This window comes from Phyllobates terribilis, unplaced genomic scaffold, assembly GCF_046119375.1.
Source record: "Phyllobates terribilis strain yellow unplaced genomic scaffold, ASM4611937v1 Scaffold_7__3_contigs__length_470593459, whole genome shotgun sequence".
Classification (NCBI taxonomy): domain Eukaryota; kingdom Metazoa; phylum Chordata; class Amphibia; order Anura; family Dendrobatidae; genus Phyllobates; species Phyllobates terribilis.
The window spans coordinates 131585252-131599424 of record NW_027362767.1 but is presented as its reverse complement, the minus strand read 5'-3'; the positions used below and the strand labels follow the sequence as shown (position 1 = coordinate 131599424).

The window sequence follows — 14173 nt, the reverse complement described above, 5'->3', positions numbered from 1 at the left end:
TCAGGCTAGGTGGGCACTTTTTTTTTCGCGGTTTAATTTTTCTGTTACTTACATCCCGGGTACCAAGAATGTAAAAGCTGATGCTTTATCTCGCAGTTTTTCTCCCATGGTTGGTACCGAGGAGGAGGAGAGCATTTTACAAGAAGGTGTTGTGATTGCTGCTTTGGACTCCGTTTTGGAAGATGGGATTCTGAAAGCCCAGGACGATGCCCCATCTAACACTCCCCATGGGAGGTTGTTTGTGCCTAGGAACTTTAGGAGAGATTTGTTTGTGGAGTGTCATGAGTCTCGGTTGGCAGGTCATCCAGGAATTTCGGAGACTAAGAGACTTGTAGGTCGCAGTTTTTGGTGGCCTGGGTGGCAGAAGGAAGTCATTAAGTGGGTGCGTCAATGTACTGTGTGTGCTAGATCTAAGTCTTCACATGCTCCTGCTGCGGGGTTGCTTTGCCCTCTGGAGGTTCCTAGTGCACCTTGGACGCATCTTGCTATGGATTTTATTACTGACCTTCCTTCCTCTGAGGGTTTCACTGTCATCTGGGTGGTCGTGGACCGTTTTAGCAAGATGTGTCACTTGGTTCCTTTCATCAAACTGCCCTGCGCTAAGACACTCGCTAAAGCTTTTGTTAAGGAAATTGTCAGGCTCCATGGCGTTCCTACCGACATTTTTTCCGATAGGGGACCTCAGTTCGTGGCTCGTTTTTGGCATCCCTTTTGTGACAGGTTGGGAGTTCATTTGTCATTTTCGTCTGGGTATCATCCTGAGTCTAATGGACAGACAGAAAGAACCAGGATGTTGAGCAGTTTTTGCGTTGTTTTGTGGCTGACAATCAAGAGGTGTGGTCTGAGTTTCTACCACTGGCTGAATTTGCTCTTAGCAACCATACATCCTCCTCTGCTGGGTGTTCTCCTTTTTTTTGTTGTACTGGGAGACATCTGTCGTTTGGTTCGTTCTCCAAATTGGTATCGGCTGTGCCGGAGGAGGAGAATTTTTCCGGTGATTTGGAGAGAGTTTGGACTGATGTACATTGTAACCTTCAAGAGGCTAACAAAAAATCCAAGAGGTACTTTGACAGGAAACGTCAAGAGGTTTTGTTTACGGTTGGTGACATGGTTTGGTTGTCCTCTAAGAATCTGCGGTTGAGGATTCCTTCTAAGAAATTGGGCCCGAAGTTTGTAGGGCCTTTTAAGGTGCTTCAAGTGGTTAACCAGTCTGCTGTTAGGTTGGAGGTTCCTACCTTCTGGAAGATTAATCCGGTGTTTCATGTTTCCTTATTGAAAAAAGCTGATGTTTCTGATAGGGACGCCACTGTCTCTGTTCCTCCGGTGGTGGAAGACGGTGAATATGAAATTTCTCTCATTCTTAATTCTAGATGGCATAGAGGGAGATTGCAGTATCTCGTCGCTTGGAAAGGTTTCGGTCCCGAGGATAACTCCTGGGTAAGGGCGGATGATGTCTCTGCTCCTAGACTTGTCGGAGCGTTTCACAGGTTTCCTGATAGGTCTGGGCCTGGAGGATCCGGAGGATCCTCATAGAAGAGGGGGTACTGTTAGAAAAAACTAACAGGAGGGTTCTATTTTGTTGGTCACATGACTTTCTGCCTATATAATCCAGCTCCGCCCTCCTGGCCTTGCTGGACTTCAGTGTTACATTTACTCTTAAGCTAGCCAGGTGCCTTGTACCTTACTCTGTAGTTTGCTTGGTCTTTTGACCACTAGTACTTTTTGTTTGTTTGTCTTTGCTCTGCTACAATTTCTGCTAGGAGGTGTCCAGCTATATCTCAGTCCTTAGTTCTTGTAGGGACCCCTCCCTTATATCTATAGGTCTGCGTTCAGACTAGCCGAGGACTTAGGCGGGTCTGTTCACAAGGAACAGATCCCCTGCTGCATCGTAGGGAATCAGCTTAGTCCTATTGTAGGGACAGTTTTCCTATCTTTCCTTAGTGCTTGTAGCAGTTCTTAACACCTTCTTTGGTTGGGTTGTTTTATTTGTTTTACTGTTGTGTTACAAAAAAAGTTTTAACAATAAAAAATATTTGATTTAAAAAAAAATCAGGAGAAAGCAGATTTTATACCAAATAAACAAATTATTGACTCACAACAAGGGACAGGTCCCCTTTAAGGAGCAGTTATCATTTGTCTTTTTTATCTGGACCAATCTTGCACAAATGTGTGGCGGCCTCTAATCTGGTGGTACTGTGGTATATGGTTATGGCAGCCAAGCACTGGTACAATTTTGCTGCTGAATCTAAGTTATTGGTGCGGCTGTATGGCTGGTATTTAATGTGATTGATCAGGACTGTCAGGGTGTCACGCAAGGTGTGGGAAAGTATAAGTGCAACACGAAGGGAAGAGGAGGACGGGAGCCCAAACACTAGTGAAAGTGGGAGTGGGGACCCCTAAACATATCGAATATCACCCTGCCTACTCTACCGTCCCTATATAGGTTCCACACCTATCGCCGAGCAGGACCCTAAACCCTGGATGACTCTAGAGTTTGGCCCTAGATAGGGAGGGGGAGGGGTGAGCACTGGTCCGGCCCCACTACAAATTAAAGACAACAAGGTAGACAAACAAAGGGGATTAGCTTAGCTTGAGCAGACACCAGAGGAGTAACGCCAACTGTCCTCCAAGGGCACCAGAGAAGATGCTAGCCGACTGCTAGTGCTCCAAGCATGCACAAAGTTACATAGAAGTATCACCAGCGATTGCCTGGAGCAAACGGAGGGTTTTAAACTCCCATACAATGGTGTGTCAATCAGCAGCAGGAGGGAGGTTGCTGCTGGGTCTTAAAGGAAGAAGGATTAAGAAAGTGTCTGCAGTGCCAAGCGCAGTCACCTTCTACAGCCAGATTCAGAGCGACTGTCTATTACACCTGACAGACCCATGACACAGGGTTCCTCCGCATGGGACTTATCTGCCGCAGATTTTATTGGCTGGCTGTCATTGGCACTGCTATTTTGGCACTACTGCACAGTCACTACAATGAGAAAACATTGCATATGGATTACTTAGCTGGGTGATCCAAGACATTGGGAGGGATTGGGGGCTCACTGCAATTAATATGTCCCTGTTTCATGTGTTCTGTTGTAGTGCTCGCTCCTCCCCATAAGGTCATACCTGGGATTCCACATTCCACCATTCACCTTCAAGCATCTTTGGACCGACCTCCTACAGACGTTATCTGGAAGCATAAAACCACGGAAGATTTAAAGCGGATTGCCAAGATTCAAAATGGCTCGATGATCGAGAGACTGAACAGTAGATACACCTTGGGCGATAATGGAAGGGATTTGTATATCCATAATGTGACTGAGTGTGATAATGGAGAGTACATCGCTGACTATACTTTGGCAAATGGTACAGAAGTAAAGGAGACCTTTTACCTCCTGGTTCATGGTAGGTGTCCTTCCTAGTTAACACTATTAAGGAATACCTGTCCTTTTACATGAAACCTGTAGAAAGGCATATACATGCTATGTGTAAAGGCATGGTCTTACTGCTCTCATCCCCAGAAAGTGCTTTTAGTGCACATACTAATATGTATAGCAGGGGTGGGCAATTAATTTTCCCGAGGGGCCACATGAGAGACTGTGACTGTTGGGGAGGGCCGAACCAATAGGCTGAAATTAATTCTGCTCAATATTAATATTAACATATTAATTCTAATTATTATTATTAATGATTACATAAATATGAATTGTGTAACTTAATATTGAGCAGAATTAAGTGTGCTGACATCCCCCTATATACAGCTTGAGCCCCCACACAGCCTCTCTATATACAGCATGAGCCCTACACAGCCCCCCATGTCCATTATGAGTCCCACACAGCCCCACAAGGCCAGCATGAGCCCCACACAGCCCCCCCATGTTCAGCATGAGCCCCACACAGCCCTCCCATGTCCAGCATGTGCACCACCCACCCCCCCATGTCCAGTATGAGAGCTCGAGAGCCTCCTCATGTCCAGCATGACAGCCCTTCCAAGTGTCCAGCATGACAGCCCCCCATGTTCAGCATGAGCCCCACACAGCCAACCCGTGTCCTGCATGATCCCCACACAGCCCCACTGTGTCCAGCATGAGCCCCACACAGCCCCCTCATGTCCAGCATGAGCCTCACACAGCCCCCTCATGTCCAGTATGAGAGCCCAAGAGCCTCCCCAGTGTCCAGCATGACAGCCCTCCCCAGTGTCCAGCATGACAGCCCTCCCCAGTGTCCAGCATGACAGCCCTCCCTAGTTTCCAGCATTAAAGCCTCCCAGTGCCCAGCATTAAAGCCCCCCAGTTTCCAGTATGAGAGCACCCCTGTGTCCAGCATGACAGCCCTCCTTATTGTCCAGCATGAGAGCCCCCCAGTGTCTCCAGCATGACAGCCCTCCCCAGTGTCCAGCCTGACAGCCCTCCCCAGTGTCCAGCATGACAGCCCCCCCTGTGTCCAGCATGACAGCCCCCCCTGTGTCCAGCATGACAGCCCCTCCTGTGTCCAGCATGAGAGCCCCTCTGTGTCCAGCATGAGAGAGCCCCTCTGTGTCCAGCATGAGAGAGCCCCTCTGTGTCCAGCATGAGAGAGCCCCTCTGTGTCCAGCATGAGAGCCCCCCCCTGTGTCCAGCATGAGAGCCCCCCTGTGTTCAGCCTGAGAGTATCCCCCCTGTGTCCAGCATTAAAGCCCCCCCTTCGTCCAGCATGAGAGTGCCCCCCCCGTGTCCATCATTAAAGCCCCCCCTATGTCCAGCATATACTTACCTCACTCCCTGTTCCCCTGGCGCTCCTGTCTGAGAAGCACTGACTCTCCGCAGTGCACAGGCTGACGCCATCGCGTCAGCTGTTTCTAATGCTGATTGATGGAAGAGCGAGGTAGCGGCCCCTCCTCCACCAATGCATTCACAGCGGATTGAGACCGCGGATTGAGACAGCGGTGACGGCGAGTGGGCGGGCAGTGACGGCGGGCAGTGACGGCATGTGTGTGAGCTGGGAAGGGCATAGTGCGGCCCGTGGGCCACTGTTATCAGCCCCTTGGCAGTCTTGGTCCACGGGCCGGACTGGAACAGCCAGAGGGCCGAATGTGGCCCGCGGGCCGCACTTTGCCCAAGTCTGATGTATAGGAACTGTCCCCCATGCTCTGTAACTTAACATCCACTTTTTGTCAGGGGAAGGTTCCTCTTCCTTACATGCTACCAGTAATATAGGGGCTGGAACTCCATTTTCCTCACTTCCCAGCATGCATTGCACTTGTCATTGTCCAAATTCTTACCTATCCTGAACTGAATGCCAACTCTCTATTCTTCTTATGTGAAGTTTGGCAGACTGGAGAGTAGAAACATAAGGGAAAGACTTGTAGAAAGTCAAAGACCCGCCATCACTTCCTGTAGAGCACACATGTCAAATCTGGCCTGCAGGGTGATTATATTTGGCCCGCGACACCAGATCCACCACCGCTATGTGTGGCCATTATTCAGTATGGAGGACTATGTGTGGCCATTATTCTGTATGGAGGACTATGTGCGGCCCATTATACTGTATGGAGGACTATGTGTGGCCATTATTCTGTATGGAGGACTATGTTGTCGCATTATACTGTATGGAGAACTATGTGGGGCCATTATTCTGTATGGAGGACTATGTGGGGCCATTATTCTGTATGGAGGACTATGTGGGGTCATTATTCTGTATGAAGGACTATGTGGGGCCCATTGTCCTGTATGGAGGACTATGTGGGGTCATTATACTGTATGGAGGATTATGTGGAGCCCAGTATTCTGTATGGAGCACTATGTGGGGCCATTATTCTGTATGGAGGACTATGTGGGGCCCATTATTCTGTATGGAGGACTGTGTGGGGCCATTATTCTGTATGGAGGACTATGTGTGGCCATTATTCTGTATGGAGCACGATGTGGGGCCATTATTCTGTATGGAGGACTATGTGGGGCCCATTATACTGTATGGAGGACTGTGTGGGCCCATTATTCTGTATGGAGGACTATGTGGGGCCCATTGTTCTGTATGGAGGACTATGTGGGGCCCATTATTCTGTATGGAGGACTATGTGGGGCCATTATTCTGTATGGAGGACTATGTGGGGCCATTATTCTGTATGGAGGACTATGTGGGGCCATTATTCTGTATGGAGGACTATGTGGGGCCCATTATTCTGTATGGAGGGCTATGTGGAGCCCATTATTCTGTATGGAGTACTATGTGGGGCCATTATTCTGTATGGAGCACTATGTGGAGCCCATTATACTGTATGGAGGGCTATGTGGAGCCCATTATTCTGTATGGAGGGCTATGTGGAGCACATTATTCTGTATGGAGTAATATGTGGGGCCATTATTCTGTATGGAGCACTATGTGGGGCCCATTATACTGTATGGAGGGCTATGTGGAGCCCATTATACTGTATGGAGGGCTATGTGGAGCCCATTATACTGTATGGAGGACTATGTGGGGCTATTATTCTGTATGGTGGACTATGTGGGGCCATTATTCTGTATGGAGGACTATGTGGGGTCATTATTCTGTATGGAGGACTATGTGGGGCCATTATACTGTATGGAGGACTATGTGGGGCCATTATTCTGTATGGAGGACCATGTGGGCCCATTATTCTGTATAGAGTGCTATGTGGGGCCATTATACTGTATGGAGGACTATGTGGGGTCCATTATACTGTATGGAGGACTATGTGGGGCCATTATACTGTATGGAGGGCTATGTGGGGGCCATTATACTGTATGGAGGACTATGTGGGCCCATTATTCTGTATGGAGGACTATGTGGGGCCCATTATTCTGTATAGAGTGCTATGTGGGGCCATTATACTGTATGGAGGACTATGTGGGGTCCATTATACTGTATGGAGGACTATGTGGGGCCATTATACTGTATACTGGTTGGTCCCCGATTTTGTCCAAGTTTTTCATTTTGGCCCTCTGTGTGTTTTGAGTTTGACATCCCTGCTGTAGTGAGACAGAGACCTGCTCCCACTTCCTATACGGAGTAAGATTCCTGCCCCCACTTATTTATATGGAGAGAAAAAACCGCTGTCACTTCCAGTAGAGAAATAAAGATCCTGCCTCATGTCCTATAGGGGAAAAGACCCCCACTTCCTGTATAATAATGTTTCTTCTGGTTACAGAGCCCGTCCCCCCTGCGCGGATCATACCTGAAGAAAGAAGAAGCGGAGATCAATGTAATATTACTCTCCATTGTTCTGTCCCATCGAATTCTTCAGATTTATCCTATAGCTGTAATTACACATACCAAGATCAAAGTACAGATGTTGCTGGAAGCACGATCCAGAAAACCGTCCCACTAGACCACAAGGATATTGAATTTGTATGTACAGTACGTAACCCAGCCGACTCTGTCCACGTGGAACAATGTTCAGGTAAGGATTTAAAAAAAACAAAAAAAAACAAAGCACTATAAAAAATATATAAAATGTATTTATGAGACATCAGTCAATATCAACCCAAACGTTTTTTTTTGTTGTTGAAGTTGTATTTCCATCAGTCTCTGATTTTTCATACACCGAGATATCGGTGGGGTCGGATGACCGAAAAGTCAGTTCTAATGGCTTCTCTTTCTTCACACAATAGAGGCACAGCATACTTACTGGTTACAGTTCACATTACACGGCGCAGTAAGCTTGCTGGTGTAACTCTTGTATCAGACAATCTAAATTATATCATTTATGCTACTGAACAGTGGTGTAACTAGAGTCCGAAGGGCCCCAGTGCAAGATTTGGACCTGGCCCCCTGATTCTGGTATATATATCCACCATTCTGGTATATGTCCCTTATTCTGGGCCCCTTCCTGATATCTAGATCCCCTATCCTAGTATATACAGTACAGACAGTACAGACAAAAAGTTTGGACACACCTTCTCATTTAAAGAATTTTCTGTATTTTCATGACTTTGAAAATTGTACATTCACACTGAAGGCATCAAAACTATGAATTAACACATGTGGAATTATATACTTAACAAAAAAGTGTGAAACAACTGAAAATATGTCTTCTATTCTAGGTTCTTCAAAGTAGCCACCTTTTGCTTTGATGACTGCTTTGCACACTCTTGGCATTCTCTTGATGAGCTTCAAGAGGTAGTCACAGGAAATGGTTTTCACTTCACAGGTGTGCCCTGTCAGGTTTAATAAGTGGGATTTCTTGCCTTATAAATGGGGTTGGGACCATCAGTTGTGTTGTGCAGAAGTCTGATGGATACACAGCTGATAGTCCTACTGAATAGACTGTTAGAATTTGTATTATGGCAAGAAAAAAAGTAGCTAAGTAAAGAAAAACGAGTGGCCATCATTACTTTAAGAAATGAAGGTCAGTCAGTCCGAAAAATTGGGAAAACTTTGAAAGTGTCCCCAAGTGCAGTTGCAAAAACCATCAAGCGCTACAAAGAAACTATCTCACATGAGGACCGCCCCAGGAAAGGAAGACCAAGAGTCACCTCTGCTTCTGAGGATAAGTTTATCCGAGTCACCAGCCTCAGAAATCTCAGGTTAACAGCAGCTCAGATTAGAGACCAGGTCAATGCCACACAGAGTTCTAGCAGCAGACACATCTCTACAACAACCATTAAGAGGAGAATTTGTGCAGCAGGCCTTCATGGTAAAATAGCTGCTAGGAAACCACTGCTAAGGACAGGCAAAAAGCAGAAGAGACTTGTTTGGGCTAAAGAACACAAGGAATGGACATCAGACCAGTGGAAATCTGTGCTTTGGTCTGATGAGTCCAAATTTGAATCTTTGGTTCCAGCCACCGTGTCTTTGTGCGACGCAGAAAAGGTGAACGGATGGACTCTACATGCCTGGTTCCCACCATGAAGCATGGAGGAGGAGGTGTGATGGTGTGGGGGTGCTTTTCTGGGGATACTGTTGGGGATTTATTCAAAATTGAAGGCATACTGAACCAGCATGGCTACCACAGCATCTTGCAGCGGCATGCTATTCCATCCGGTTTGCGTTTAGTTGGACCATCATTTATTTTTCATCAGGAGAATGACCCCAAACACACCTCCAGGCTGTGTAAGGGCTATTTGACCAAGAGGGATAGTGATGGGGTGCTACGCCAGATGACCTGGCCTCCACAGTCACCAGACCTGAACCCAATCGAGATGGTTTGGGGTGAGCTGGACCGCAGAGTGAAGGCAAAAGGGCCAACAAGTGCTAAGCATCTCTGAGAACTCCTTCAAGATTGTTGGAAGACCATTTCTGGTGATTACCTCTTGAAGCTCATCAAGAGAATGCCAAGAGTGTGCAAAGCAGTCATCAAAGCAAAAGGTGGCTACTTTGAAGAACCTAGAATATAAGACATATTTTCAGTTGTTTCACACTTTTTTGTTAAGTATATAATTCCACATGTGTTAATTCATAGTTTTGATGCCTTCAGTGTGAATGTACAATTTTCATAGTCATGAAAATACAGGAAAATCTTTAAATGAGATGATGTGTCCAAACTTTTGGTCTGTACTGTACATATCCCCCCATCCTGTTATGTGTGTCCCTTATCCTGGGCCCCTTCCTGGTATATATCCGCTATCATGGTATATATGTCCCTTATCCTGGGCCCCTTACTGCTATATATATACCCTATCCTGGTATATACATAACCCCCATGTAGGCCCCATTATTCTGTATGGAGGACTATGTGGGGCCATTATACTGTATGGAGGACTATGTGGGCCCCATTATTCTGTATGTAGGACTATGTGGGGTAATTATACTGAATGGAGGACTATGTGGGCTCCATTATTCTGTATGAAGGACTATGTGGGACCCATTATACTGTATGGAATGCCATGTGGGGCCCATTATTCTGTATGGAGGACCATGTGGGCCCATTATTCTGTATGGAGGGCTATGTGGGGCCCATTATTCTGTATGAAGGACTATGTGGGACCCATTATACTGTATGGAATGCCATGTGGGGCCCATTATTCTGTATGGAGGACCATGTGGGCCCATTATTCTGTATGGAGGGCTATGTGGGGCCCATTATTCTGTATGAAGGACTATGTGGGGGCCATTATACTGTATGGAATGCCATGTGGGGCCCATTATTCTGTATGGAGGACCATGTGGGCCCATTATTCTGTATAGACTGCTATGTGGGGCCATTATACTGTATGGAGGACTATGTGGGTCCATTATACTGTATGGAGGACTATGTGGGGCCATTATACTTTATACTGGTTGGTCCGCGACTTTCTCCAAGTTTTTTATTTTGGCCCTCTGTGTGTTTTGAGTTTGACATCCCTGCTGTAGTGAGACAGAGACCTGCTCCCACTTCCTATACGGAGTAAGATTCCTGCCCCCACTTATTTATATGGAGAGAAAAAACCGCTGTCACTTCCAGTAGAGAAATAAAGATCCTGCCTCATGTCCTATAGGGGAAAAGACCCCCACTTCCTGTATAATAATGTTTCTTCTGGTTACAGAGCCCGTCCCCCCTGCGCGGATCATACCTGAAGAAAGAAGAAGCGGAGATCAATGTAATATTACTCTCCATTGTTCTGTCCCATCGAATTCTTCAGATTTATCCTATAGCTGTAATTACACATACCAAGATCAAAGTACAGATGTTGCTGGAAGCACGATCCAGAAAACCGTCCCACTAGACCACAAGGATATTGAATTTGTATGTACAGTAAATAACCCAGCCGACTCTGTCCACGTGGAACAATGTTCAGGTAAGGATTTAAAAAAAACAAAAAAACAAAGCACTATAAAAAATATATAAAATGTATTTATGAGACATCAGTCAATATCAACCCAAACGTTTTTTTTTGTTGTTGAAGTTGTATTTCCATCAGTCTCTGATTTTTCATACACCGAGATATCGGTGGGGTCGGATGACCGAAAAGTCAGTTCTAATGGCTTCTCTTTCTTCACACAATAGAGGCACAGCATACTTACTGGTTACAGTTCACATTACACGGCGCAGTAAGCTTGCTGGTGTAACTCTTGTATCAGACAATCTAAATTATATCATTTATGCTACTGAACAGTGGTGTAACTAGAGTCCGAAGGGCCCCAGTGCAAGATTTGGACCTGGCCCCCTGATTCTGGTATATATATCCACCATCCTGGTATATGTCTCTTATCTTGGGCCCCTTCCTGATATCTAGATCCCCTATCCTAGTATATACAGTACAGACAAAAAGTTTGGACACACCTTCTCATTTAAAGATTTTTCTGTATTTTCATGACTATGAAAATTGTACATTCACACTGAAGGCTTCAAAACTATGAATTACCACATGTGGAATTATATACTTAACAAAAAAAAGTGTGAAACAACTGAAAATATGTCTTATATTCTAGGTTCTTCAAAGTAGCCACCTTTTGCTTTGATGACTGCTTTGCACACTCTTGGCATTCTCTTGATGAGCTTCAAGAGGTAGTCACCGGAAATGGTCTTTCAACAATCTTGAAGGAGTTCCCAGAGATGCTTATCACTTGTTGGCCCTTTTGCCATCACTCTGCGGTCCAGCTCACCCCAAGCCATCTCGATTGGGTTCAGGTCTGGTGACTGTGGAGGCCAGGTCATCTGGCGTAGCACCCCATCACTCTCCTCCTTGGTCAAATAGCCCTTACACAGCCTGGAGGTGTGTTTTGGGTCATTGTCCTGATGAAAAATAAATGATGGTCCAACTAAACGCAAACCGGATGGAATAGCATGCCGCTGCAAGATGCTGTGGTAGCCATGCTGGTTCAGTATGCCTTCAATTTTGAATAAATCCCCAACAGTATCCCCAGAAAAGCACCCCCACACCATCACACCTCCTCCTCCATGCTTCACGGTGGGAACCAGGCATGTAGAGTTCATCCGTTCACCTTTTCTTGTTGGCCCTTTTGCCTTCACACATATAATTCCACATGTGTTAATTCATAGTTTTGATGCCTTCAGTGTGAATGTACAATTTTCAAAGTCGTGAAAATACAGAAAAATCTTTAAATGAGAAGGTGTGTCCAAACTTTTGGCCTGTACTGTATGTCCCTTATCCTGGGCCCATTACTGCTATATATATACCCCATCCTGGTATATACATATCCCCCCATCCTGGTATGCGTGTCCCTTATCATGGGCCCCTTCCTGATATATATATATCCCCAGGGGTGGATTAAGAGTAGTAAGGGCCCCGGGCAGTTTAGAAGGTGCCCCCCCCCCCACACACACACACCTGATGTATCATGTGACATGTCACATGATCCCCTGTGCTAGACCATGTGATAGTTCACACGAAATTATTTTGGCACAATATTAATATATTAATTATATTTTTTTTACATTAATTGTATGACTTAATATTGAGCACAATTAAGTATGCTGACATCCCCCTATATACAGTATGAGACCCTACGTAAAATATGAGCTGCCACAATCCTCCTATACACAGCAGGAGGCCGCACGTAGCCATCCATACACAGCAGGAGGCCGCACGTAGCCATCTATACACTGCAGGAGGCCACACATAGCCATCTATACACAGCAGGGAGCCGCACGTAGCCATTTATATACATTGGGAGGCCACACGGTGCCATCTATACACAGCAGGGAGCCGCACGTAGCCATCTATATACAGCAGGAGGCCGCATGTAGCCATCTATACACAGTGAGAGGCCGCATGTAGCCATCTACACACAGGAGGAGGCCGCAAGTAGCCATCTATACACCGCAGGAGGCCACACGTAGCCATCTATACACAGCAGGGGGCCGCAAGTAGCCATATATACACCGCAGGAGGCCGCACGCAGCCATCTATACACAGCGGGAGGCCGCACGGCGACCCCCCAGAGACAGTGGGAGGCCGCACGCAGTCACGCACACACACAAACATATACAGACATATACATACACGCATAAACACATTTGAAACACAAAAATACATATAAACAGACATTGCACAATGATATCTGCCTGCACACTCACTCACTCACACACACATACACACTCACTATCCCCCGGCTTGGCTCCAGTCGTCCAGCTTCTCTCCGGTGGTAAGTAGCAGTGCAGGGCGCACACTGCGTGTCGTCACACTAGCAGACACGGCCGCGCACAGGGCCATGTCTCCTAGCTGTGATACGGCCGGGCCGGCACTGCACCTGTTCTGTTAACTTCCCTGTTGGACTTAGAATTAGATTTTTTTTATTTGTGAAATTCAAGGCAAATTGAATTAATCTCTGAGCAATTTGCTCATTTCTAGAAGAAAGTGATCTTCATAGAGGGAGGTTCGGGTGGTGTCTCCCAGCTCGCTCCTCATGACCGATAGGTCTCTGTGTGTGTTTGGGGAGAGACCGGTCATTCTCAAGGTGAAGTTACTGGTAATCCACCTGTTATTCGAGACACACAGTCAATGGCCGGATTTTTTAAGTAGCTTTTCTCTAAAATGTTGCAGCGTTTCAGAGTAAAACATACGTGGCTGCAATAACACAGCCGGTGTATAATGCATGTGGCACATGATTGGGGCAGCATGAATCTCCTATCAGTGTCCATCCAAAAGGACAGGGCTTGGAGGCCTAACCGTCTATAACATAGGTCAATGTCTGATCCCTTAACCAGCATAGTGGGACTGCTCACACACTCACTTATTGGTCATAGTCAGTGCCCTGTCATTGTCAGTGTCCTTACAACAGAAACCCGGAAATGTTTTAGTGTCTCCCATATAGTTTACAGCCACTGGGCTGCCAATATATCAGAGAGTAACAGATATTCCCCCTCTAAAAGGAATCTGTCAGCAATTATAGCAACCTAGCACATCCCGGTGTATAGACTGTGTGGAGACTGCATGCTGGTGTATAGACTGTGTGGAGAGAGGATGCCGGTGTATAGACTGTGTGGAGGGAGCATGCCGGTGTATAGACTGTGTGGAGGGAGCATGCCGGTATATAGACTGTGTGGAGGGAGCATGCCGGTGTATAGACTGTGTGGAGGGAGCATGCCGGTGTATAGACTGTGTGGAGGGAGCATGCCGGTATATAGACTGTGTGGAGGGAGCATGCCGGTGTATAGACTGTGTGGAGGGAGCATGCCGGTGTATAGACTGTGTGGATGGTGCATGCCGGTGTACAGACTGTGTGGATGGTGCATGCCGGTGTACAGACTGTGTGGAGGGAGCATGCCGGTGTATAGACTGTGTGGGGGGAGCATGCCGGT

The 14173-nt window shown here is 46.5% G+C and overlaps 1 protein-coding gene across 2 annotated transcripts in view; it reads left to right on the top strand.

The window, feature by feature from the left end:
• The window catches only part of LOC141153904 (uncharacterized), a 39241-nt gene that overhangs the window by 18225 nt on the left and 6843 nt on the right, over positions 1-14173 (top strand). Inside the window, exons 2-4 of one of the 2 annotated variants that reach the window (XM_073639170.1) lie at positions 3091-3396; positions 7139-7390; positions 10455-10706. In XM_073639170.1, coding sequence (XP_073495271.1) covers positions 3091-3396; positions 7139-7390; positions 10455-10706 — 810 coding nt within the window. The remainder of the gene's footprint in view (positions 1-3090; positions 3397-7138; positions 7391-10454; positions 10707-14173) is intronic. The other variant, XM_073639171.1, reaches the window with a different exon arrangement.